Source organism: Mugil cephalus, chromosome 16 (genome assembly GCF_022458985.1).
Source record: "Mugil cephalus isolate CIBA_MC_2020 chromosome 16, CIBA_Mcephalus_1.1, whole genome shotgun sequence".
NCBI classification, from domain to species: domain Eukaryota; kingdom Metazoa; phylum Chordata; class Actinopteri; order Mugiliformes; family Mugilidae; genus Mugil; species Mugil cephalus.
The window spans coordinates 8,899,987-8,927,851 of record NC_061785.1 but is presented as its reverse complement, the minus strand read 5'-3'; the positions used below and the strand labels follow the sequence as shown (position 1 = coordinate 8,927,851).

The 27,865-nt window shown below is 41.4% G+C and overlaps 1 protein-coding gene and 2 non-coding genes across 3 annotated transcripts; all 3 read left to right on the top strand.

Moving 5' to 3' along the window:
- Positions 1–1,270: 1,270 nt before the first annotated feature.
- Positions 1,271–1,384, top strand: LOC125023066. Its single transcript, XR_007114528.1, has one exon. It is a non-coding gene; the product is annotated as a U5 spliceosomal RNA (small nuclear RNA).
- A 660-nt stretch (positions 1,385–2,044) lies between these two features.
- On the top strand, positions 2,045–2,158 carry LOC125023064. The gene has a single exon (XR_007114525.1). It is a non-coding gene; the product is annotated as a U5 spliceosomal RNA (small nuclear RNA).
- A 6,820-nt stretch (positions 2,159–8,978) lies between these two features.
- Positions 8,979–19,773, top strand: trim8b (tripartite motif containing 8b). Its single transcript, XM_047608756.1, has 5 exons — positions 8,979–11,787; positions 16,813–16,908; positions 17,026–17,291; positions 17,390–17,505; positions 17,587–19,773. The coding sequence occupies exons 1-5, from the start codon at positions 11,182–11,184 to the stop codon at positions 18,285–18,287; spliced, it is 1,785 nt and encodes a 594-aa protein (XP_047464712.1). The 5' UTR covers positions 8,979–11,181; the 3' UTR covers positions 18,288–19,773.
- The last annotated feature ends 8,092 nt before the right edge of the window (positions 19,774–27,865 follow it).

Genomic DNA, 27,865 nt, shown 5'->3' with positions numbered 1-27,865 from the left:
TTGATACAGTCTATGGTTCACAATGTGAACAAGATAAGTCATTAAAGTATAAATAAATACAGCAGTATTTCCAATGACAGGTTTGATTGTTCGCAGTTATTTTAGATTCACGTTATAAATTTCCCATGTTTCTTCATGTCATCTTGATGATATTTAATTACCATTATTATTTTACCTCTTGGCTGTAAATGTCTAAACCAGCAGGCAGTGCTACCACAGGGCCACGCAAACCTGTTTTACTACTAGTGTGAGATTATTCTACAATATTTACTCATCAGCACTGTAAAATAGTTCATCCTTAGTCAATCTACAGAATTTCAAAAAATACCGTGATATAGATTTTTGGTCATACAACACAGCCCTAGTCAGAGGTCCCGGTCTAAAGACAGACAGAAATTATGATTGTATTGTAAATTGATGGGAGATTTTATCCCAGTCCACCTCCTGTACTTAGATTTTTTTTTTTCCAATCTCATATAGCTGTCTCCCATTGTTCCTCTTTCAAACCACTTGTCTTCTTTAGCTGAGATGTGGACATCGTCTTTCTGAAAGGAGTGTCCTTTGTAGGTGTAAGTGGATCCCTGAATCATTTCCCGATGACCTGGCTGTTTGGGTTCCCAAAATACAAGTCTGTACATTCCTCTCTGCACTGAACAGCGCAAACCGCACTACTCTGTTTCTGCCTGGGTGTTTTGTCTTTGTTTCACTTTGTCCCCAGGCAACATTTTCCTTGACACAAACAACCAATATGACGATTTTACACAAATATTCAGAAGTTAGTCGGTACGAATGTCAGGATTTGTAGTTTCCCTTGGATACTGAAGAAACCCTTGGTGTACGCGTGTGACTGAAAGAGAGACAGCTAAAGAGGGGTGGGCGGGGTTACACGAAACTTAATATACGTCCACTATTTAAAAGTGAATCTTTAAGACAGGAATTCAAATGAAACACGTTAAAATGGGGCTTTTAAACAACACGAAGACGCCACACGAAAAACGTCGACAAACGATAAAAGTTCTAGTTTTGAACAACCCGGAAAACAACAATATCCCAGCATGCATTGCGCCGTTTAAATAAAGCCTCAACAAAGCCGAATAATCATCGTATTCGCTTTTACACTCAACCTACATGGTGTATTTCTGTTAATACGTTCACTCTCTCATCGCTGTGTTTGGTTTATTTGTTTGCTGTGGTTTTTATTTCTGTGAACCGTCAGTGAAAGAGGTATCGTCGTGAATGGGGTCTGAGGCGCTTTCTGATGAAGTTCAGTACACTCTTGTTTCTCTTCAGATCGTATAAATCTTTCGCCTTTTACTAAAGATTTCCGTGGAGAGGAACAACAAGAGTTTTTCCCAATTTTTTGATGCCCTGCGAAAGCGGGGCTTCCTTACAATGTTCAAAATAAACTTTGGTATATTAAATAATATGCAGTGTTACACGTATTGCAATCTGTCACCTGTGACGTAGCTACAAACTGTAAAACTGTCGTTTTGTATCATAGCTTTACTAAGAACACAAGACACCAGATTTGGATATATGTTTCAAACACACACAGAAAACAACTAAAACAATAAAACCATCAAAATAAGTTATTTGTTTACTACTATAAAAATGAAAACCCTTATTTCTGACGCTTCTGTGGTAGTTTAGTTACTTTCCGCTGCGTTTCTACATCATCTCGAATGACTGACGTATCAACAGTATCGATATTTTCCTTTCAGAATCAGGTTTAGATCTGGTATCTTGGGTATCGATATTTAAAGGAAAGATTTTTTTTTTTTTTTTTTTAAAGACCGGAAATACACACGATATCCCATCATGCATTGCGCCACCGCGTGGAAGGTTAATTATCTAAATAATAACGAGTTTTATGTGGAATACATTCCCAGTTATCTGTCTTTGAGTTTTTGAGCATTAATGGTGGATTGTTTACACGTCATATGCAATTTGTTGATTACATGTTTAAAACAATTTAAAACGAACCATCACTTAAGGAGATGTTGTCGAGAAAGTGGTGGTTCAGTGTGCGGTGTCGGTCGATAGTACACTCTTGTTTCTCTTCAGATCGTATAAATCTTTCGCCTTTTACTAAAGATTTCCGTGGAGAGGAACAACAAGAGTTTTTCTCAATTTTTTGATGCCCTGCGAAAGCGGGGCTTCCTGAGCTTGTGAAAAGAAAATTGATATAATATGGAATATAATTTAGAGTCGTCTGTGTTTTCTTTAAGTATTGCGTACGTGTTTCTGCTTTAATTGAATAGCTCATAGCCAGGGTTTTACAATTCTCTTAAGGGCGCTGGATGTTGTGGGTCTGTTCCTGTTGTTATTATTATTACTGACGTTGTAATCATCTTTTGGAGGTTTGAATAAAAAGTATTCAGCAAGTTAGTGGTTTAAGTACCACTGCATTACTGCACTTTATTCATCTATACCAATGATCTATACTTATCTTTTTTTTCACTTTGTGTGCTGTGTAATTATTACTGTTTTTACTATGTTACTTTTTTTTTACAACTGACTTCAAGTATAAAAATGCATTTCACTGTGCGTTGTACGATGTATACGTATGTATTATGTATAACTGTGTATGTGACAAATAAAATCTATTTTATCTTTTAAAAAGTGCATTCACATGCTGCTGCATTTTCTTTTTCCAGTCCACAGTCACCCCCCTTGTGTGGCCTTTGCCTGTTCGTGTGTCACTCAGTGGGGCAGCAAAGAAGGAGCTTGTGTATGCATCATGTAAAACGTTCATGTTAAAGACACGGTCAATAGATTTGGTTCGTTCTTGAACATCACATCTCCACCAGTTCCCCCTCATAGTCTTTTTGGCTTGTGTGCTTAATATTTCATGTGTGGCTAATAAACATTTACTGAGTGTCAACCCTTTTTTTAATACTCAGAATAAAGAAGGGGGGAAACTTTGTAGAAATGTGAATTTAGAACAATGTCGAAATAGACACGGGATCCCATAATGCATTGTGCCTCAGCGTGGAAGGTTAATTCAATAAAATATGAACAATAAAATATGTTTATTGCTCAACTATTTACACACTATGTGCATATGTGCAATTTGTTGTATGTGTGTTGTTAGATTTTTAAAATGCTCATTTATGGGGCTTCCTGAACTTTTCATAAAATTAAAAAAAAAAAAAGTTTCACAAAAGGTTATCTTGGATCTTACCACAGTGGGAAGTATTAATATCTAAACTTACGTGTTTTTTGGTCAGTCTGCAGAGACTTTGACACTACTCTCTGGTATTTGGCTTTGGGCCACACTAGAAAAAATATAATAAACACCTCTAACATTATAGTTATTAATTTATTAATAAAAGAAAAATAATTTACCAGAGTAATGAACTAGAGTAATGAATCTCGATTGTCACAGTTGTGCCAACGTAAATCATTGTCGTTCATTTATCATTCATTTGGACCTCCATTAGCATCGACTAAGGCCGCTGCTATTCTTCCTGGAATCCACAACCAACACAATTATCTTTGCGCTGCAGTACACAATTACCTAAAACACACCGTGCAACACAAACAACAACTAAAAAAAACACCTCACAACAGTCTACAAAACAAGAACAACATTCATATAGTACAGGAGCTAGTTCCAGTTAGCAGCAACAGCAGAATGTAGCTGTTAGCATAATTCATAGATGGTCAGTAATATATCTACAGACATTAGAAGTGATTCCAGTATCTTACATTTACAAGAACATCATTTGGATCTCATAAAACCATTCAGACTTTCATTAATTGTACACAGTAGCCTTAACTAAACATCAGCAGACATCGAGAACTGTTTTGCTAATGAATGAAATTGTACTTACAACATTAAAAAACACTAGAAGCTGAAGTGAATAATTTTGTTTCAGTGCAATGTTCTGCTGGGAAATCTTTGGTTCTGACATTCATGTGGAGGTTACTTTTATATGTTAGACCAGACCAGGCACCCTTACCCCATAGCCCCGTGACCCACTGCCTGCCAACAGCAACAATGCCCTGCAGGACAATCTGTCAGCGAATTAGGAACAGCAAAAATAACAACAAAATAGCCCAACATGTTGTCCAGTCCTGGTGCGTGGTGACCCAAAGACTCCAACTACCAATGTCTCGGTCCCACACACCAAAGGACACCCTCAGAAAGCCCCGTGTCCATTTCCTGATGAGTCACAACCGTCCTGGAAGCACAAGATGAAACCTACACAACATTAGGCCGCATGGTTTTAATGCTGTAGCTGTATTTAGATCCTTTCATAATCCAATATCTCACACATTTAGAAGAGCTCAAAGTCGACCTCTGCGTTGTACTCCACTGAAAAGCAGTCAAGAATATCTACTGAGCTCTAAATACGAAGCTATAAATATTTGAGATCAAACCTCTTTTTGTTAAATAAAAAAAAAAAAGTGAACGCAATCCGAGCTTTGAGGCAGGCACAGCTCCTGGTTTACATTTTCATATTTAGAACAAAATGGAAAGATTTCATCGCTTTAAATGTGAGCGACTGTCGCGGTGCCAAAGGGATGAGGTTACATTAGATCAGGCAGGACGGAGGAGAAATCCCTTCAGTGCAGCTGCTTCACCGTCGATCATAAAAACCTAATAATGATGTTATCCAATAGGGGTGGTGGTCGTGGGTATTACCACAACGATGCCAAGGATATGTCCTTTATTCCTGATATGATGTTCCCAGCTGCCGACTACAGAGATAAGTGTGTATGTCCAGGTCAGTGGATGAAAGACTGTAATTCTGGCCTTTTTATTACTGCAAACAAATCAAACGAGGGGTTTAGCTATTTGGAAACGTCATCTTAGGCTCCATAAAGTTATAACATGCATTTTTTTTTTTTTTTTACCAGCGTCCACGAGTTTAAATAAAATGTTTAATCGAGCCACGACAAGCATATAAGACTCAGATCATGAACCCGGTGTGTCTAATCTTATTTTCTGGTCATTTACATGCTCTTACAATGTTTCTTTTATCCACATTGCTGTGTGTTTATCTCTCTTTTAAACTGTAAAAAATCTACATAAGAGAACCAGCCTAATATAGAAACATTATTATGCAGGGCTACGGTGTTTTCCAGACATTAAAACTCCCCCAAAACCCCCAAAATGTATTAAAAGACATTACATTACATTGCTTTGAGTGGAAGTGAGGAACCTCAAAATATTTTATTTCTCACTCTACTCCGAGCATTTGACAGACAGAGCTGCTTTTTACTGCAAAGACGAACATCTTAAAGACAGCAAAGCTTTGTATACAGGATATGATACTGTGGTATAATTTAAAAGTGATTCAATAAAAATGTTTTTTAACTGAGATATTTATTAAAAAAATAAATAAATAAAAATGAGGATGTGTATACACCCTAAATAAACAGTTATGTATATAGGGAGTTAGAGGGGTTTCCCAGGGGTTTGTACATCTACATGTAGATGTACAATACAGTTGTTGATTTTGAAAATGGCAACCTGTACTTCTTATCTGTCTCAGATCAGAGTGGAGTTTTATGCAAAAGTTTGACTTGAAATAATTAGTCAGACATATGCAGGGGTGAAAAGCACTCTTACAATCAGGCTCATGTAGGGCTGAGCGGTAGGACCGAAAATAATGTATATCACGGTATATTTCATCTTTTTTTTTTTTTCATGCATAATCACGTGTTTACCACAACTTTTTCTACTGGTTGAGAGTAGAAGTAATGCAGTAGATTGACTGAGGATGGACTATTTTACTGTGATGATGAGTAAATATTGTAGAATACCACACTAGTGGTAAAACAGGTTTGCATGGCACTGTGTTAGTACTGCCTGCTGATGTGGAAATGAGGGGACATTTACACTTTAAGAGTTTAAGAGAAAAAAAATTAAATGTTATCTAAATGAAATGAAGAAACAGGGACATTTCAGTTTCATTTCTTTTGTTTATTCAGATTTATTTAAACTGCTATGTCTGTAATGTGAATAGCAGCGCGACAGGATACCGTCATTTTTTCCCCTCATTCATAAAAAGATAAATTAGGAACATTTTCGGGGACTCACCCTAAAAAACTCTCTTTCTATCACTTCATTTTTTGGTCCTTTCCATCTTCACATCATAACGGGGGAAAATACCAGTATTCAGTATGAACTGAACCGCCCAGCCTCACCTTTTTTTTTATAAATACTTCCATTGTATACATACTACATACAGTTTACATTTCAGGGTTACACACACACACACATATATATATTGCACTTAATGCATCGCTGTCAATCATACATCCCAAATACAGACCTACTGCGTGCATCCAATTGTTAGACTGCATATTTTGAAAAAAGAGGGATATTCTTTGCCGTTGTGCTTGAAAAATGGTGGCTTTGACAAACTGATTCCCTACTAATTACTGCTGCAGTAGTAATTAGTAATTAGCTACACATTTTGTGTCTTTTTGAGACTACTTCTTAGTAGTTTGAGTTTTTTGTTTTCTGAAAGCACTGATGAGTCTGTTAAAACAGGCTGAAGTTACTGAAGTGAAGAGTACCGGCTTGTCATTAAGAGGTGACGGTGGATCGTGAAGCCAGACCAGTTGAGAACCACTGATGTAGAGCACTGAAAAAATATAGTGTACCTGCAATTGATGTAACTGTGTGTATTGAAGGTGATGTTTCTTTAACTATTTAATCAGTATTATGCGTTTCTTAGCCAACTCACCAAATTTCCCCAACCAGCCTCCACTGCTGCTACTACTACTACTAGTACTTTTCTTTTGAGTACATTTTGCATGACATTCAGGATGCAGGGCATTTTCCAAAGCAGATTTATCAACTTCCATTACTCCAGTGTCCTCCTTTAGTGTTTGTTGCAATATCAGAGAACTGTAGTAAAAAAAAGATTTTTCCTTCAACAGTGACATAGAGAAACACACACACATGCAGTTTTTTTTTTTTTTTTCACCCCCGGAGGAGCCTGATCAGAGTCCAGGCCATTAACAAACGCAGTAAGCCCTTTAAGTGTGATTCCCGGCCCTTCCTCCCCGGTTCATCCCTCAGCTCCTCCCGGTTAAAACGTGACACACATCAGTTGTGTGACAGGTCACGTGACGGCCGTAGCGTTGATCCGGAAGGAGGGTGGGCTGGAGGGAGGAAGGGGGAGGAAAGGGGGAGGCGGGAGGGGGCGGCTGATGTTGCCGAGAAGCTGCGTGAAAGCAGCCGCAGAGAGCCCGGATGAGACCGGAAGCTCTGAGAGGAAGCTTCAAAATAAAACTCAGCAACATATCGTCTTTTTTTTTTTTTTTTTCACTCTAAATCTAAAAGCGATAGGCTTTTTTAATTATAAATTCATAAATATAAACCGGGATTCTCCCACTAAACAAACGGCAAACTCGGAAAAGATATTTTTTTTATCAACATTATTGAAAATAAATAATTATTCTATATCTGTATTAGACTTGCCCTGCACCAACTAAACCAAGTGCAACACCAGATGTGTATATACCGTGTATCTGTGTGTGACTAACATGTTAGCTATATGCGGATGATATGTCACAGAGGGGTGTTCTTGTTTCAAATGCAGTTTTAAATATTTATGTTTGTATTTATCAGACTATGCCGTCTAAAATCCTATAAAAAGTGTATTATTGTAATGTTCTGCTGTTATTATTTTTTTTTAAATCTCTTCTAAAATTGACTTTTACTCCCTCGCCTTTAATTTACCTTAATTTTTGTCTGTCACTGGCTAAAAAGCTTCGTTGTTCTTTTATTCTGTTTTCTTTGCTTGTTTTGTTTGTCTGTTTTTTTGAAGTGATTTTGTGTTTGTGTTTTTATGCCTTTTATCTTAATCTTAAACCTATTTTATGTCCCAATGTAAAGCACTTTGGCTTCCCCTGTGGTTTTTAAATGTGCTATATAAATAAAGTTGATTGATTGATTATGTGATAACTTCTATTTCCCTTCTTTTAGATACACAATTTAAAAATGGTTCAGACTTAAAACATTGGCCGTGCCATAAGCAGTATTAAACCAAGCAGGAAATCGCTATGAGTTAAAACTTTATGTTAGCTCTCTGGTAGCTAACAAGATTTTGCACTGAAACTCTATTGATAGTTATAAGACAGCTTGGCCTGTCTTTCTATCTATCTTCTGTTCCTATCAGTTAAAGTTATTTGGCAGTAAAACTATATATATCTATAAGTTAAAGCTGTCTATTAGCTCGCTGTTAGCTACTGGGTATGCTTTAGACATAGAGATAGATGGACTTTAATGATCCACAAGGGAAATTACTTTGTCACAGTAACTTAGTTACACATAAAAGAACGACTCTTAAGAACCACAAGATTAAAATAAAATAAAATAAAATAAACCCTGCCTGTAGCTATAAGGTAGCTTGGTCCATCTTTCCATCTAAATTTCTGTGCTAAATTAAAATTACATTTGGATTCTTTGAGCTCGCTAGATTTATATATTTACATATTTATTGCTAGCTAGCAACATAAAATGAATGAAATGAAAACGCCCCCGATTTTAGCGTTTTATAAATGAGGAGGGGGAAAAAAAATATGCGCGCAGACTACAACAACAGTTATTACGGTAGCGCTGGTAGTTAGCGTGTTGCGCACAGATTATAACTATTACGGTAGCCGGTCCTGACATAGCACTATGTTTAAATATGACTCAATATGTCAAAATATAGCTCTTCATTTGATCCTAATAACATCTAATTACTTTTTTCTTTATCTCCGAGTTGACTTTACTATATATCTAAATCAATATATACACTACACACTGGCGATCTATTTAGGCAGGTAGGTTTACATATCCAGCTCACTATTTAATTGTATATATTTATATATGTGTGTGTGTGTGTGTTTTTCCCCACGGAATCTCTACTGCTATAATTATCTACCCACACACATATATATTTTTTTTGTTTGTTTAATTTTTTTTGTTTTGTTTTGTTTTTTTGTTTTGTTTTGAAAGCCCGGCCGGAAGTCGTTTGTCGCGTCGTCCGTCTTGACTGTGGTGTGGTCCAGCTCGCCTGCATTCCTCCTGTCTCTAAAGCCTGGCCGATAGAGACAGAGAAAGAAAGAGGGGGGGAGAGAGAGAGAGAAAACACACATTATTATTCACAACCGTGTTGGATTTTTATGAACCACATCGGACTCACCGGGCCTCGAAATACACCCTCGTCCCAGCTTCTCTCTCGGACCTACAATACCGACAAAAAAAAAAAAAAGGCGTGTTTTTTCCTTTCCGTAAAGACGGGACTTTGCGTTGATGTGTCTGTGTAGGTCAGCTATCGAAGAGCAGCTTTGGTGAAACAGCCTTTTCCACGGCGGATATCTACCCTTTTTCTTTTCCCTTTTTTTAAAAAAAGAAAGAATTTAAAAAAAAAAATGAGGATTTGCAAGATGGCTGATGACAGCTAGTCCTAACAAGGACAGAAAACGCGACGTCCCCTTTAAGACCAGGAGGGTATATTTTGTATTTTATACCAGTTAATATATATATATATATATATATATATAAATAAACATGGCTGCTTTTATAAAATAATGAGCACAGCTTATATCAGGAGCGAAGGTCGTTGCGGTGCAAAACAAACAAACAGGAGTTTACATGTAGCTCAGCTATGTTAGAAAATGGTGAGGTGACGTCTGAGGTAATTTATTTAATCGAGATAAGGAAGTAGATAAATATGCTGTTGGCTAAAGGCTGAGGAGATGAACACGGTGGAGACCAAAGTTTAAATAAAAAAAATAAATAAATAAATTAAAAAAAAAGAGAGAGAGAGAGGCCGCAGCTCGTAGTAGTAATAATAAATAATAATAATAGTAATAATAATCTTGAAGTGAGGGGGTATTTGATAGATGAGGGGGGAAAGCAAACGACTCTGCAACAGCAGCCAACATTCCTGCGGATCCTAAAGCCTCTTCTTTGTTTTGTGCGCAGGGAGCTGGACTCGACTATTAAAAACGATTAACTATGCAGTAAACAGCCTCGAAAACGATGGCCCGGGTATTATTTTCTGTTTTAATGAGATTATAAAGGGTATTTGTTGTCGACAGAAAAGTGGCGGAGGAGAGGAAGAGAGGGGGTTAAAAAAAAAAAAAAGGAGAAGGAGGAGGAGAAGAAGAAGAAGAAGAAACGCCGAGGCCTTGTGTACAGATATGCGAGCTGGTGCCACATAGCAGGTTATTCTTCAAATTAGAAATGTCGTTTTCTTTTAACGTGATAGGTGCCCGCGTTGTTACATCATGACCAGTAAAAAAAAACTGCGTTTCTCGCCCGTCTCCGGCTTTTACGTGTGATTAAATCGCTGCTTGGTGGGGTTTAGTTATTTATGATTCAGCGGACAAAAGCACTGCGCTGTGATTATTGAGCGAATCAAGCGTCCTTGGCTCCTTGGTTATAAAAACAGATTCAGGTTTAAATTAGAAGAAGAAGGAGGAAAAAAAAAAAAAAAGCTTGTGTGTTGTGTGTATGTGTGTGTGAAGAGTAATCAGGGTGTGGACTCCCAGCAGTCCTTTCTCATGCCTTTCATGCTTCGTTTGTTGGTCTGAATTGGTCAATCATAATCCGGCGTTTAAGTGAAGGCAGCTCTCAAGGTAAGGGGGCCTGGGCAGGCAGCAGAGAGGGATCAAGTGTCTTTTTCTTTTTTTTTTCATGTGCTGCACAGAGATTGATTCACCTCCTGGTCACATTGGTAGATATTTTAATTCTGTGTGCCTTGTTTGCGTTTACCTGTAGCAGACAGGCTTTTCTGTTTTTCTTTTTTTTCTTTCTCTTTGCTTCCTGCAGGCCTGTAAACACACACAGAAACCGTGGAGGCAGGCTCGGTGTGTGATTTAGAGGAAAGGAAAGCACCGTTTACTGTAATCTGCATAACGTCAGCCCCCTGGTGCATGTGGTGAAATCACCCAAGGTGTTGTCATCCTCGCCCTATAGCGCTCTCCGGTCAGCTTTCTGGAACTTGCCTCCATGCTGCTGCAGCTATAAGCAATACTCGTCATCCGCCGGGGGTGAGACGCGCTCGCTGACGGATCTTTTCGGGGACGAGTCCGTTTTTATCTTTTTCTCAAGACCCGTTTTCGCGAGTGTCAGGTTTCCTGTGAGAGGCGCGCGGAGGCCTAGAGGTCCGGGAGAAGTGCTGTGTTGTGGGGTGGGAGGGGGGGGGGGGGGACAGTTAGTGTATGCCTGCCTGCACCATGATGGCCTCTGACATGGCTGAGACGTGGAGGAACTGTTTCGAAGAGGAGCTCATCTGCCCCATCTGCCTGCACGTGTTCTCAGACCCCATCCAGCTGCCCTGCAAGCACAACTTCTGCCGGGGCTGCATCAGCGAGGCCTGGGCCAAAGACTCCGCGCTGGCCCGCTGCCCCGAGTGCAATCACGCTTACACGCAGAAGCCCAGCCTGGAGAAGAACCACAAACTGTCCAACATAGTGGAGAAGTACAACGCCCTGAGCGTGGAGAAGGCCACCACGCCGGCGCTGCAGTGCATCCTGTGCCGCCGGGGCCCGCCGCTGCCCGCGACGAAGGTCTGCCTGCGCTGCAACGCCCCGTGCTGCCAGTCCCACGTCCAGACGCACCTGCAGCAGCCGTGCTCGGCCCTGGGGCACCTGCTGGTGGAGGCGGAGGCGGTGAAGGCCTGGACCTGCCCGCAGCACGACGAGTACAGGCTGTACCACTGCGAGGCCGAGCAGACGGCGGTGTGCCAGTACTGCTGCTTCGCCCGGTGCCACCCCAGCCACGGCCACGCGGTCAGTGACGTGGAGCTGCGACGCAACGACATAAGAGTAAGACGCCGGCAGAAACACAACACACACACAAACACACACACTCATCCGTTCACCTCTTGTTTCTGCTCAGCTCACTCTCATGTGACACAAACCGTGAGAATTCATTCCGGCCTCTCGCGTGCGGATGCGAAACATCAGTCGAGCAATCGATTAGCGAAAGTCCGCACAAAACACAAACACGCAGACAAAACAGGACATTCAGAGGATGACACAGCGAACATTTTTCTTTCGCTTTTTTTTTTTTTTTTTTTTGAGCCATTAATGAAGAAAGTAATCATTAGCCACAGCCTTAATTGCGATTCACTGGGGGATCGATACGTGTCGGCTAGCTGCGTTTTATAACGGCGTCACACACAGACCAAAGGGCATTTTCATCCATTTTGTAGCCGCGGGAGCAAACACCAAACGGGACAAAGGACGTGTTTTAAAGGCCCGAAGTGGAGATTTCTGGGTGAGAAGCTGCTCTGATGTGTCGTCGGACTGAAAATCCGTAAGGGTCCCTCTCAAAGAAACCGTTGCGTTTCCAGTCAATCTCGCGCATTTCTCAGTTTGTGATCCATTCCAGCCTCCGTTCTCATCTGTTGGAATGACAAACAATGCAGTCGAGGGTGGAACAATGAGGGGCCCTCAGAGGGCCTTATCTCCCCAGCACAGGTGCATCCGAGCTCAGGGATCGCCAGTTGTGGAGGAGGGGGGCTGGAGTGGAGTGAAGGGGAAGGGGGATTAAAGTGATTCGTCACTTGATTTTTTTTTTTTTTTTCCCCTTTCCCCAGTCCACTCAGGGTTCTTCATTAACCTCTTCTCTTCCTGGGGTTATAGAGCTCACTGTCTCCAGTTCAGCAAAAAAAAAAAAAAAAAAAAAAAAGGTCAGCGGACTGGTTTTTCCTCCCCCCCTGTGTGTGTATGTGATCAGGCAGTTCAGTCAGAGGAAGAACCATGAGGCACTTACTGACTCATACAGTCCACCCAACACCCATGTTTAGGTGTCGGTTATGCTATGACTCAGCTTTATGTATAGTTAATCAGTCACCTGGGGGCACATGAACAGGTGGGACTGGGCGGGATTAAAAACCGGGATCTCCAGAATCATTCGCATTTCCAGCTGTTGGCGAGATCAACGTTTATTATTTGATTTGACGAGTAAGATGCAGACGAGGCTTTAATGGCGTAAAATACGTACAAAAGGTTCGCGTTGGGCGTCAGACGAGCTCAGTACAGATGTTTATTATCTGCACGTACGCGCAAGAGAAACACCAACGATGCGTTTGACGTCATTCAGAAACAGTATCGCTATTACACGGCTGCAGTCTGAGCAGCATTTCCTTTATTGATCAATTAATTCCAAACGTTTTCTCTGACTAACCGTCCCGAAACTACACGAAGAAGCAGTTTGCGAATCAAACGCGGCGAAGAAAAGCGTCAGCCGTTCACGTTTGGCTGCTAAAAAGAACTGTGATAAATTAATATTCCTGCCAATTAATGTTCCCTAGCAACTGTAATTAAAGATGTAATGACAAGTTACCTTAAACCTTTTGCTGTGAAGTAAAACATATTCACGTCTTGATTAATGGCATAAAAAAATATTGATTCATTCATCAAAAAAAAATAAATACATTTGTGGTTTTTAGTTTCGGGGTTTTAAAAGAAGAACAATAAGAACTTCACAGTTTACTGAAGCTCATTGTGATGACGGATTAGTTCATTGACGAGCAATTTCCGCTCACGGTGACATTATAATATGTGTGTTTTGTAGCAGAGGTCGTCCACCAGACCTTAAAATACGTTCACCAGACCTGGACACGGACACTGGACTCTGTTAGCTCATTGCTAATATATCATATGTGATAATGTGTAAATGTGTAAATGTCAGACATTGCAGCAGAAAAACGCAAAAATGGTTTAAGTGTGTTTTCGTAATTAAGTCACATTTTATTTTTTTTTTAAAAAGGATCCATTTTAAATATTTCTGCTCATAAATCCATTCATTTCACTTCCCCGAACAGATTCGAGGCCGTTGTATAATTCGATCACCAGCTAAGATGTGTGGTCTCATCTGTGTGGCTCACCAATGTGGTTTTAAGGCACGCGGAGTGGACCCCCCACTTCCCTTTTTTCACACATACACACCACCCTACAACCTACACCCCCCCTCAATTCTTCACCTCCGTCAGCCCCCCCCAAACCAGATTCTCCTCCCTCGCAGCATCCGCCCGCCACCTCTGGCGAGGGCCGACCTTCCCTCTGGCCCCCGCTGTGGTGGCTCTGATGGAAAAGATGTTGTTGTGAAATGACAGCTAAAGAGCCCCCTCCCCTCTTTACGCCACCCCCCACCCCCCACCCCACCCCAAAGGTATCCCATGCATTTAGCCCCCCCACCCCCAGCGCCCTCCTCCCCACTCTGGATTCTGCTTGGAGCCTAACTCAATCAGTCAGCACAACCAGGTCACCGTCCTGGATCTAACCATGCCAACTGTGTGTGTGTGTGTGTATGAATAAGTGTGTGTGTGTGATATCTAGGGCAGTGATTCCCAGCCATGTGCTGCTGAGGCCTAGGAGTATGAGCAGGTTTTCATTCCTATCGCGCTCCACGAGCAGCTGATCACCAACGATAAAGTCGGTGGCCGTCGGACGTCGACGCATGACGACGACGACGATGGTTTTACACCAGTTTGCCTGAGAATAACGACTGATTATTGACCTTTGTAAAGGGAATCTGGTCCATTGTTAGTGGCTGTTGGATGGTTGTTCAGACATTCACGATCTCCCAAAGGAGGAATCTTTATGACTTTTTTTAACATGGATTTTCACGTAGATCTTTCACACAGTGTAGATTAAATAGTGATCCCCTACCTACTATATGTGTTCTATGCTAAACTAGTGCCATTTATAAATATACATTATTATCATTCTGCATTCAGTTTTAAGCTATTCAAATATTACACAGGTTCAAATATTTCTTTTTAGTTCAATCTAAGCCTCTTGTACCCTTTAGGCCCCGCCCCCTATCGCTACTGTGCCAATCACAACGCTGCATTTTACACACTGACTGCCAGTTTATCAACATTTGTCTTATTTTTAAAGTTGAACTGACTCAGTTATTTTGTTTATCTGTCAATTATATATATGTATATAATTATTTTCTTGACAGTTTTAACTTTAAGCATAGCTAAAAACATACTAAAATTAAAAAAATATAAAAAAAAGTCCAATCAGCCAAATATTTTACGACCCCCCCTGCAGTACCTCTGCAGAGACCTGTGCTTCAGATGCAACTGGATAGTCCTCAGAACAATCTGACCCATTTTTGCTGTAAGGAAAACAAACTGAGCGGCGCTCAGATGACGTGGACTGATGCGATTGTGTCGCCGTTTCTCTTCTGTCCGTCGCCGATAAAGGGACAAGTCCAGAGAGACGCCGACGATTGACAAAGCTATGTGCGTATTACTTACACGGGACAGTTTGTAATTGACGTTGTGTTGTGTGCGAGAAGAAGTGGCAGCTTCTGCCTGCAGCGAAGGCACAAACACAAAACAGGTTTAAAAACGTGTTTAGCGTGAGCTCGCGTGTGCAAGTAGTGACTAGTTGGTGTCGCGGTGGCATTTCTGGACAAACTTCAACCGAGAAGTTTAAAATCTCGAAGCTACTCTTAAGTTGACCCTCAATAATAAGTGATGACGCAGTCTGTGCAGACGAAGGCTCATAGTATTGCAACAAAGAAATGTCAAGAAACAAAGAGCTTTGTGCTTATTTTAAGACTTTTTTTGTCAAGGAAAAAAGCTTAACGCATCGTCAGATTTTTTTTTTCTTAATACAAGATGATTTGATTGAACATAAGAATATTTTGTTTCTTTCTAGTTATGCTGTTTTTGCAGCATTACTAGGCGTGTGTCAGACGTTTGGTTGGATTTTATCCAGATTGTTATTGTTGAATGTACGAGTCAGTTATTAAAAATGAATTTGCTGGTATTTTGCGAATTTTATGGCGGCGTTTAGCATTTTGTTTTCCCGCAGAATCGACTCTGGACTGTGAGGTTTAGCTTCAGATTAGCGTTGGCGGGTCCAGCAGTATTTTATTGACAATTTCAGTTCATTAATCGGAAATCTAGCTAACATACCACACTGCTAGCTTTGTGAAACGTTACGTCTGCGCGGCGTAGCTGTTCTCGCTTTTTTTTTTGTTAGCATGTTAGCATACTAGCATTTAGCACAAATCAGCATTTTGCCCCCGTGAAGCCTCACAGATGTGCTAGCACGGCCGTAAACATTATTTTTCTCTCTTTTATCATCTGCGCCTCGTTGTCATTAAGTGGTGCGCGAGGATTATACACATTTCACATTAAATATTAACAACGTGAAGGATTACCGAATCTGTGTCAATGACATTCCTGCTCAATCAAAGGATTGTTGATCTCATATGGAGCTTTTTTTATTACGCCTTTTTTTTTTTTTTTTTTTTTTTTCCTCTTCACCCTCCCTCCCTCTTCACTTTGGCCACAAGCTGAGCCGGATGAACGTCTCAGTGCTGCAGCCCGAGCTTTTCGCCCGCTGTTGTTCACATGCCATCATGGTCCCAGAAATAACAAGCGCTGTTGCCAAAACATTGCCATAGCTGACGGAGCCGTCTCTGCTGCTTTGTCTTTAAAAAAAAAAAGAAAAGAAAAAAGAGCAGCCCAGGTTAAAGGAGAGGAGGTTCACTGAAGGGAGAGCTGTTTCTGCTTCGTATGCCCATTTATCTATCTCAGCTTGCTTCCACCCCACTCCCCTCCCCTCCCCACACAGCCACCCCCCCCAACATTAGTCCTCGCTCACTAATGCAAACACAAAATAGCTGTTGGTTGCTATGACAGCATCCCCCTCCATGCCTCCTCCCCCGCAGGGTTTGTGTGTTGGATGGAGACTAAATTAGCCGGCTCCCAGATTCTAATATCTCCGGCACGGGGAGGGGATGCTAGCGGCCGGCTAACCGAGGTCACGGCTTCCCAGAGGCTAAAACCTCCTCTCTTTTCTTCCCCCCCCTCGCAGCAAAACCTGTTAAGGCAGCAGGAGCGCGTGGAGGAGCGAGTGCAGGAGATCGAGGAGCAGCTCTGCAAACTGGACTCTGACAAGTGTGTGGTCGAGGTATGTGTTTTGCACCTTTCTCTGTGGGCAGCCGCACACACACACACTCGGTTATATAATGCATGGAAAACTCTGGAGTGGATTAATGTTTGTGTGTCTGTGTTTATTTCTCCGCAGGACAGGGTGTGTGAGCTGAAGGAGGAGGTGCGCCTGCAGTACCAGCGGATGCACCAGCTCCTGGAGGAGGATCTCGGCCGGACGCTGGAGGCTCTGGACCGGGCCCAGGCCCGTTTCTGCCAGGAGAACGCCGCCCAGGTTTTGGTTCTGGGGGAGCAGCGCCACGAGGCCCAGAAGCTGCTGAGCTCCATCCACACGGCCTTCGGTAAAGCGGAGGAACTGAGCTTCATGAAAAACACCAAGCCGGTTAAGATCCTCACAGACAGGTGAGTCGCGCCTCCGGGTTTGTAAATTACGCAGGTGAAGCTTTCGGGAGCAGATGTCTGATCTTGACTTTTTCCACGTCTCTTGGCGCTTGTTGCAGGTCTCAGGCATGTGTGGGCAGCAGCCTCCCTCCTTACAAAGTTGGGAATCTGAACTCTAAACTGTTCCTTTCCGAGATATCGAAACGGGAGAAGAGCTTGAAAAGAACGCTTGAAGGTACGAACCGAAATCGGCGCACGCCTGTCACCGATGTGTTTCCGTTTTAAACTAACCGCTTGCCGCCTTGTCTCCTCTCAGTTCCCCTCACGCCTCCCTCGACCTTCCTGCAGTCCGTCCCCGCGTACCCCAGCGGCCAGAGCTCCGGCTCTGGAGCGGAGAAACGGAAACATTCCACTGCCTTCCCAGAGGGAAACGGGAGCGCTGGAAAAAACGCCGCTCCGGGTTTCAAAGACTCGTCCTCCTCTTCCTCATCTTCCTCCTCGTCGTTAGCCAAGCAGCCCTACCTGGGCTCCGGCTCCGGGTCCGGAGAGGGCCAGTCCACCAATCAGCAGCCGCTCGGCCCGTGCGGCCCGCCTCACATCAGCGAGGGCGGCGGGACGGGAAGCGGCAGCGGCTCGCTGGCCAACCACCACTCGGGCTCCGTGTTCGGCTCGTCGCACTTTCCGCCGGGGGGCAGCGGCTCGTCGCACTCCTCCCAGCAGGCCGTGCTCCCGCAGTACGGCGGCCGCAAGATCCTGGTGTGCACGATGGATAACTGCTACTGCTCCGGGGTGCCCTCCGTGTCGGGCCACCGCAGCCACCCTCCGTACCCGCGCTCCGGCTCCTTCCCTTGGGTCAGCGCCCAAGACTACCCCCCTCCCCCCGGCCTGGCTTCCGGAGGCCCGTCCATGCAGGGCTTGGCAGTGAGGGACTGGATAGACGCCTCACAGACACACAGACATGCAGATTTCTACGGGCTGTACGGGCAGCCGTCGACAAAGCACTACGTCACCAGTTAACATAGACACACACACACACACACTTGGATATAGAGACAGGCATCCGAATAGCACACCTTTTACTGTCGTATTAACCGGAAAAAAAAAAAAAAACTCAACGCTATACTATACACACATTAAAATAAATGTTTATATCCTCACACACACACACACACACATGCACACACACTTCTAGAACGTGTACACACATTCGGGGGCAGGGTTGATCTCTTTGTTTTTTACTTTTCTTCCTTTATTTTCGCTCAGTGTTTCATGTAGTGTATTATACGTTTAAAAGGCATACTGCTGCTCACTCTGGCACAACTCGGCATTTCACACACGGGTGTCGAGATGCATCTTTTTATTTATAGAGTAGAAGACGACGGATTGGTAGACAACGAACTCTTACTAGACAAACCTTCTTCCCGCCGAGGCTAAAGGGAAATGAGTTAATACCAGTGCAGTGTTGAGCTCTCCAGTTTTAAGCTCACGTCTCTCTGATATAATCACTCTCCAGTTATACTGAGGTCGATTGCCTTATGTTATTAGAGTCATACTTTTCTCCACGTAGCCGACTTTGTTTGATAGGATCCTTTTTAAAGAGGGGCCGAGTCCCCCCCCCCTCCCCTTCGTGTCGTTAATTTCTACCGCCATGGCACTTCTTCCTTTCTTTGCTGAGTTCAGGGATGGATCGTACAGCTTGAACACAAAACGCTCTTCCATGGAACACCCACAATGCACTTGTGGACGCCTTGCTATGCCTGGACTACAGATGCCGACCCACAGAGGGACAATGGAGCCGCAGGGTCTGAAGGGCCATTTAACCCTCTGTTTTTGTTTTGTTTTGTTTTTTTTTAATTTGGCCCTTACTCCTGGCACTCCCTTCCTGCTGAAGGACAAAAAAAAAAAAAAAATCCTGTTCTTACAAAGACTGTTTCCATTTAGTGACGAGTTTGTGTTATTTGGTTACATCTACAGGTTTGTCTAAAGAGACTCCTTGATTGTAGAGAAAGAGGCAAAGACGGGGACAGACCAAACCAAACCAATCACGCATCTGGACGATCTGATGATGCTGTAATTGTACTTCCTGCAGGGCAAAGATGTCACTTCCTCTCAATAAGCACACAAGCTCTTGGCTTCCTGTTTGCAGCTGAAAGCATGCAAGGAAGAGTTTTTTTTTGTTTGTTTTTTGTTTTTTTAAAAAGCACTCAAAAGAAGAACAATGGAGAAATAAAACTGATTTAAAAACGAGTGTCTGAAAGAAACGACAGGCGGGAGGGAAGTTTTTTTTTTTTTTCGTGGACTTTTTCTAAAAGACTGAAATAGCGAGATGTAAGCAATGGTTCGTCATCCTAAAAAGGAGCCGTGACTACGGCCGACGTAAAGAGGAAACAAAACAAACAAAAAAAACATGAAAGTATCTTTTTTTGTAAATATTTTGTGAAATGGAAAAATTACAGACGTGATTTGGAGGAAGGTTCCAAATAAACGAACAACTTTAAACCGGTCTCTGCTGTCAACTCTGTATCTCCCGTCATCTCACGTCTGTTCTGAGCATAATGGGAGTGACTTTCTATATTTTTGTTAATGCAAATAAATCCCATAAAATACCCAAAACCAACAGCGTGCTAGTAGTTAAATACTCTCCTGATCGTTTGTTCCCATCAAAGATGTAAAACGCCATAAAGTGCTCTAGTATGTCGACTTATTTATTTTTAATAATTCGATATTTCCTTAGCTTGCAGCTTCACTTTTAAGATAAATCGCTATTTTTAATAACAGATTAATACACATTAGGTGTCCTACTGACCATTTGCAGTGAAAGAAGAGTGGTTAAAGTTACCTGTTGTAGGTAAACGCATTGCTTACGTGTTTTTAATAGTTTCTACCTTTGGTCCAGACTGAAATATTTCGACGACTGTGGTTCTGTATTTTTTGCAGACATCCATTTCTCCATCAGGATGAATTGCAGATCACTTAACATTCATGCACTCCTTTGATTTATTTATAGTCAAATACCTGCACATTCATCAGCTTCACCTAGCCTGTAATTAGCGATTGTTAGCATGCTAACACACACAATGTGAAAACCAAATAACACCAGACCGTACTAGTGTCTACTAGTGACTTGTCCAGTGTATTCCTCAAGAAAATGTCCCTTTTTTTTACTAATATTCAAGTTTTCAGTCATATCATGGGCCAGTTTTTGCATCATTTAGTTGCGAGGCCAAATTATGGAGCGGAGACTGAGGGAGGTGTCACATTAATGTTGAATTTGAGGCCAGATTATTTCTTTGACACTATTGAACGTGTCTATGTCAGGTTTATAGGGAATTACATGAGCACTTCCCATTTAATTTAAATGTCCGCTTTTGTCAGGGGGACGTATTTGTGTTGTGAAACATGTGCATCTAGTTTCTTCCCTGTTTCATCTGTGAATTATTCACTTCAGTTGCTTTGAATTCAATCAGTTGTTTTTTTCTGTGAATGTGAATAATCAGTACCTCTCAAACATATATATAAAAAAACTCCTTTTTTTTGGATATTTTATGGGATTTTCTCACAATAAACAGAACCTCAGCATTTGTTTTTTTTCCAGTTCACACAGTCATCCGTTTACTCTTCATACGACCTTAAAAAAAGTAAAGGCGACATCCTCCTCCCACTGTCGTCTCACTCACAATCTCTTCTTAAATGTGCCAGTAATCGACCTGGTTGAACATTTCTGTATATTCAGCCTGTTAGAGCTCGTATGTATGTATTTTGAGGGATATATTTATAGAGGGCGAGCCAATTTAAACCAAACCATAAGTGTTTCTGTGTCCTCTCGGTATGAACAGGCCTCATGAGTCTGTGGGGGTGGAGGCCTGCAGAGAGAAAACAGGATGGAGAGCGAAGTCTTGAGATGACTAGTCAATCAGAAACGACGTCTGTGTGTGTGTGCGCGTGTGTGTGTGTGTGTGTGTGTGTGTGTGTGTGTGTGTGTCTCAGCCTGGTTAAGCTGTTGCATTACTGCTTTCCCCGACCCAGCACTTTGAGCCTCAATCCCATTCGTAGCAGGGATGATTCACGTGTGTGTGTCTGTGTGAGGAACAAGAAGCCACAGAGTGGATATAAGGTACAGGGTTGCGGCTGAATCTTGATATATTATTCACTTTCTAGCCAACATTAGAGGGCTGATATCATTTCAGTTAGCTTAGCTTTGCTTGAGGAGTATAAACAGAGGGAAACTGCTAGCCTAGCTAAGCCTGTAAAACCCTTTATGGGGCAAGGAACCGTATTTGTGTCCCTGTGCCTCTTAGTGAGGTTTAGAAACGTGGTTTTCATGTAGTCATCCTCAGGTCTAATGTGGTCTGCAAGAAACACCTCTGCATGAACGCTGAGCATAACTGGTTTATTACATAGCATGAAGAAGAACTGGCCTAATGTTGTGATAATGTTGACAAGTACCCAAATCAGCACCTACGTTCTAATAGTCTAAAATACATGTTTACATTTAAGGGCTAGGAACCATATATGGTAAATTAATTAATCTTGATTTTCTACATGAAAATTAAACAAAAAAAAATTAAGGGTTAATACATATTAAAAGCTAGAGTCATTAGATATTAGCTTACCTTAGCACTAGGACTGCAAAAAGCTAGCCTGGTCAGACTAATTAGCTGTATTTATTAATCCAACCAAAACAACTCTGGCTCTTCATACTTCGTGGGGTTCCTTGTCTTGAACCAGTTGTCAGGCAACTCATGGACAAGAACACAAAAAAAACAAACAAAAAAAAAAACATAAAAATGACACAATTATGAAATCATATGTGAGCATAATGTCTAGAAAGGTGTTAACAGCCTAACAGATAATAAATAAAAACTTAAGTTTGAAACAAGATGGTAATTAATTAGTGACAACTACCTAATTTAAAAATAACAAATTGTAAAATTTAAACTATGTTAGCAGGCTTTTGGTATGTAGGAGTAATGAAACTATAGATATAGGAAGTTATCGCAAACAACCAGTTAGCATTTAGCAATCTATCCTCATTTAAGAACAACACCAAATTGTCAATTTTAAAATGTAAATAGCAAAGTTGTCTAAGTTACCTCAAACAACCAGTTAGCTTAGCACAAAGACAGGTAATAGTCAGCTTGGGTGACGCTGTCGGCTGGTTTTGTTGCTTTGTACCCATCTGGCCTAGACCAGAGTGACCAGACGTCCTCTTTTTCCCAGACATGTCCTCTTTTTGAGACCTCAAAATTTGTCAAACTCAAACTATGAAATAATTTCAAACTCAAATCTGGTCACCCTGGCCTCTAGCCTAGACATTTCCCCTTGCTTGGACGTGTGCTAAGCTAACCAGTGGCTTGCTAATAACCCCAGCAAGAAATATACCTCATCTGTTATGCCCATTAAATAGACGTGGCATAATGTGAACTAATGTCAGGCAGTGATTGAGGTAGTTTTTTTTATTCTAAACCACAATCTTTACACTTTACATTTTACATGTTCATGAACTAGCTTTGGGCACAGCTAAGCTACCTGTTTCCCTTTCTTGGTTTTGTGCTAAGCTAGGCTAAGTACTAATCCCATCCCATTTTTGTTCACATCAGATGAGCCAGATATAACATGTTACCATCACAATATTTAGTTTTTCCGTTTAAACATTAAACAAACAAAATGAGATGTTTCCTGATTCCCTTTGGCTATAGCTAGGTTAGCTGCTCTCCTTTACTTAAATGTCTGATAAATTGCTTGTGGTAGCTTCACCTAAACAACTCTCTATTCTTATCTTTTATGCTCGGTTTATGCAGAAAGCTAGCCTAGCTGTTTTCCTTTGCTAAAGCTTAGAGCTAAACTAAGACGAAGGATTACTGGAAGTAGCTTTAATTTTTAGTCTTGTTAACCAACTCTTGGTTACTATATTAAAAAACACAATCCTTTAAACCTTCAGGCGGGAATATATATATATACCAAATAGTTTTTAATTAACTTAAAGCACAATCTTTGCCAGCATCTGCTGGCAAAGATTGTGTGTTACACCTGAAAGCTACTAAATGGTAAAGCTGTTTTGTCATCAACTGCTTCTCACTTTGGTTTTACAAGACCTGCATTCATTCACATGCCACTTTGAGTTTCTAAATGCCATTTCTGTTGCTCTAACAACGGTCAGTGGTTAGCCGTACACGTAAAAACAAACATTTTAATCATAATGCTTCTTGCTCCGCCCTCGTCCTCCTCCCACCTCTTTCCTCTGTCGAGCTGAGGCAGAGGTCTGATCTGCTTTTTTTTTTTTCTCACGTCAGCAAACCTCAGCAGAGACACAGGCAGCCAAGAGCTGTGGGGTCGGAGGTGCAGCATAAATTACTGCTCTGCTTTTCTATCCCTGACACACACACACACACACACACTCTCTAACAAACACTCCCCCCTTTCCTCTCCTGATGCACGCATTTTTCTCACACTTGTGCACACAGCTGCCGAACAGCTGCTTGATCCACGAGGATAGAAAGCTGCAGTGATCCGGTCGCCTACGTCTCTGATATGACACACACACACACACATGCACTGTCTGGCTCCTCGAAATTACCCCGCTCACACACAGACACACACACACACATACACACACTGACGCACTTTGAGGAGAAACTTTTATTCACCGATAAAACAACCACAGAACTTTTTGTTCTCTCGTTTACAGGTTTCAACAGACACATAAAAGGCAGACGAGACGCTAAAAAGACGACCGTAAAACTGACTCTTTGATACCAAAGGTCGCCACACGATTTATTTCTTTACTTACACTCAAAGCTATAACCACTTATAGGAACAGAGTGACGTTTCTGGAAACACATGTATGCATTACTGATTTTAAAACAACATTTGGACATTTTCTGTGGCAGACTGCCCATTCGTTCAGCAACTGAAAATCCAGGAAGTAGCATTTCACCACAAAAATGTTCATGAATGTTCTTGAGTCCAATTTTACTCTCCAGTTTTTGTAAGTAAAGCGATATGCTATTGTGGTTTTATTGGTAGAAATTATAAAAATCATATATGAAGCTACCACAGCATACTGTGTAGAAAAAGGTGTCAACATCTAGCCTAGCTCCGTATAAAGTTAATACAGTAGCTTGGTAATGAATAAAAATTCAAGTTTGAAACAAGTTGGCAATTAATTGGTGACAACTACCTCATAAAAAAATTGTAAAATTCAAACTATGCTAGCAAGCTTTTGCTATGTAAGAGATATGAAACTATAGATACAGGAAGTTATCACAAACAACCAGTTAGCTTAGCTTTGGGCAATTTGTTAGTGACAACTATCCTTATTTAAAAAACAACATCAAATTGTAAATTTTAAAATGTAAATAGCAAAGTTGTCAGGAGTTATGAACTTGTGTATAAAGTTACCACAAACAGACAATTAGCTTAGCACAAAGACTGGAAATAGTTAGCTTGGCTAAAGTTAAAATAACCCTTTGTCAGTCTATTGGAGTCAACTATCCTCATTTACAAACAACATCAAATTGTCAGTTTTAAAATGTAAATAGTAGCATTGTCAGGAGTTATATATAAAGTTACCACAAACAGCCAGTTAGCTTAGCTTAGTATTAGGACTAGAAACAGGTGGAAACAGCTAGTTTGTCTCCGTTTAAAGTTTCCCACTAACATTTCCCACTCGATTTATGTACAAAAACTGAGGTTAAAATCATCCACATTGCATTTTATGGATGGTCAGTGATCCTTGTGTAAAAAGAGGCAAATTATTAGTTTTAAACTCTTAACCTTGAGAACCTGGTTAGCTTGGCGTTAAGACAGGATATTGAGGCAGCAACTAGCATGGCTCGTTGCACAACAAAGCAATAAAATTAGTCTTTACTGGCAACTCTACAGCTTGTTCCCTTTCATTTTTTTTTCTTAAGTAATTTGTTGTGCCAGTTAAAACATACTTCAGTACACAATTCAACAAGTGTTGAATTGTTTTTAAACCCAGGAAAAGCTAGCTTTCCCCCTGTGTTTTCAGCTAAGGTGAGCTAAGCTAAGCATGACAAGTAAGATTTCAGCAGCAGTGGTATCGACCTCCTCATGTGCGCATGAAATTAAATAATCACATTTTCCCAGACAGTTTCTGCGAACACCTTCGTGTTTCTAAATGTGAGTGTCACGGCGTCTCATAATTTCCACAGTGCATTGTCAGAGCTGAACGTAACGCGGAGTTAAGGGCCAGAAATGAGGAGCAACACTTGTACATTCAGTCTGTGTGAGAGGAGAGGACGGGCGCGAACAATGAGAATCTTTGTGAGACGAGAAGAAGAGGCTGTTTGCGAGCCTCCAAGGCCTTTTGAATCAGTCGCATACAGTGTTACGCAGTAAGTAAAACACATAGCACACTGTTCCTACAGCAGGAACACACTGTTAGCCGTGCAACACCTCCAAATGCCTTCTTCTGGGCAATTATGTATGATCTGAATGCGGCACAGTGTTCAGTAATAAGCCTGTACGTGGTGAAGCTTTAAAATGAAATTACCCAGGGTGGAAAGTAATCAGATATAAATGGTACAAAATACAAAGATAATTTAACAGGAATTGGACAAGCAGAAAACTTAATTATAGTGGACGAGTAAATGTACATGACCACATTCCATCTCTGGGCGGAGGAGGAAGACGTACAGATGTTCTCAACCCTCACAGCTCTCTATCATAACATGTGAAACTGCAGCTCTTGCAGGGTGGATGAGGCTCCTGTTTATTTGGAGACATAGCCTACGTACACACGAGGCACTCAGCCCTGCAGGTGGATACAGCACCACCTGCCTGAGACTTGTCAGAACAAACAGAATTTCAGATCTCAGCCCCCCCCCCGTGCTCTATAACTCACAAAATATATGACACTTTGTGCTGCAGAATTTTTTTTGTAACACAGGAAGTTATTGATCTTTTCCAGACGGCGCTGGAGTAAACCAGAGAGTACTTGGAGGCAGGAATAACACAGGGCTGTATTTTTCAATTGCGAAATGCACAAGGGTTTGACGTTTAGTCAACATTTTCAGATGCGCGGATCAGCAGGTCCAGGACGCTTCTCCTTAATAATCAAAAACAGATTCGGTTTAATGTGCTGTAAAGCTAGTTACAGACCTGTAATAAGAATATAATGCCCTCTATTGTCATTAAACACGGTACAACGAGACTTCTCTTTTTCAGTAAATACAACAGGATTTACAGGCTAAAGTTAAAATACTGATACTAGAAAGTACTGAAAATATACAATGTAAAAAATGATGAAATATATATTGTTTTTTATAGTAGCTGTGGTAAAGTATAAACATGTATTGCACAAAGTTTGTCGAATCGACAAACTAGTGGCACATTTATACTTTATAGGTTGTAATTGTTCCTGGGATATTGTTTGCAGTCAAGTTGATGCAATAGTCACAACAGACAATATTTCTTTAATTTGGTGAGAAATTAGCTGACGTGATACTCACTGATCAGCCATAACATTAAGACAAGAAAAGGGAATGACACCGGGTATCTCGTTGTCGTGGCATCATTTGGTTCTCAAAGCCGAAGCCGGAAAAACAGTTAAGGTGACTTAACTATTAGAGTTTATTTCGAACATGTTAAAATAACAAAGTAAAGAAGCATCTATATAACAAAGCGCGGAAACAGCAAGTTTTCTGCTGGCCATATAGGTGTTTTTTTTTTTTTATTTCGTTTTTTGGGAGTAGGATGAAGCCAGTGACTTTTCTAGTCCTTATCTTCAAACTCAAAATCAGTTCTTCATCAACTACAAAAGGAAACACGATAAATAATAAATGTACCTGACAAAAACAACATAGAAAAAATTTAAATTGTTAAATGACTTGGTTCTGTGGGGTGCTCCCTGTCTTTTTTTTTATTATTTTTACATTGCAGTACAGTACATAACACATAAGTGCAACAACAGACCAGACAACTGCAAAAAAAACGAAAGATTATCTGTTGTTCCCAGTCTTACGTGGTCAGTATTGATCAAAACTGGTCCAAGGAAGGAAAAGGGGTGAAAGTTAATTCGATCACAGTAATACTGTAGCTCAAATAGCTGGAAATGTTGGCTCAGATAGAAAGGTGTGTTAGAGTTTGTTTTGTTTGGGGCTGTGTAGCCTCTGTGTCGACCCCTGTCCACTGATGAAAACACCTACAATAGACACGTGAGCATTAGAACCAGATCATGGACTAATGGTCTTAGGAATCATGTTTTCTTTTTCTACATAAGTGATGCACATCTGGGGAATATATGGCACCAGGATTCAAGGGAGACGCCACCTTGGTGTTGCCGTGGGGAACACCGGGACCCGGTTCTCCCAGAAGACGGTTTCACCGCAACAACATCATCAATGTTATTCACTTCAGCTGTCGGTGGCTTTAATGTTGTGGCTGATCTGTGCACTCCCACAATAGCATCATACAGCTAGACCCACCCTGGTTGTGTATCCAGCTCTCTCTAATCCACCCTCTGGCTGCTGTCTCCCACAGAGCCCTCTCCACACAGGCTCAGATGCTGTCATGAACAGCCGACTCCGCCTGTTTGTGTGTGAAGAGCCCGAAAAACATTTGTATCTGAA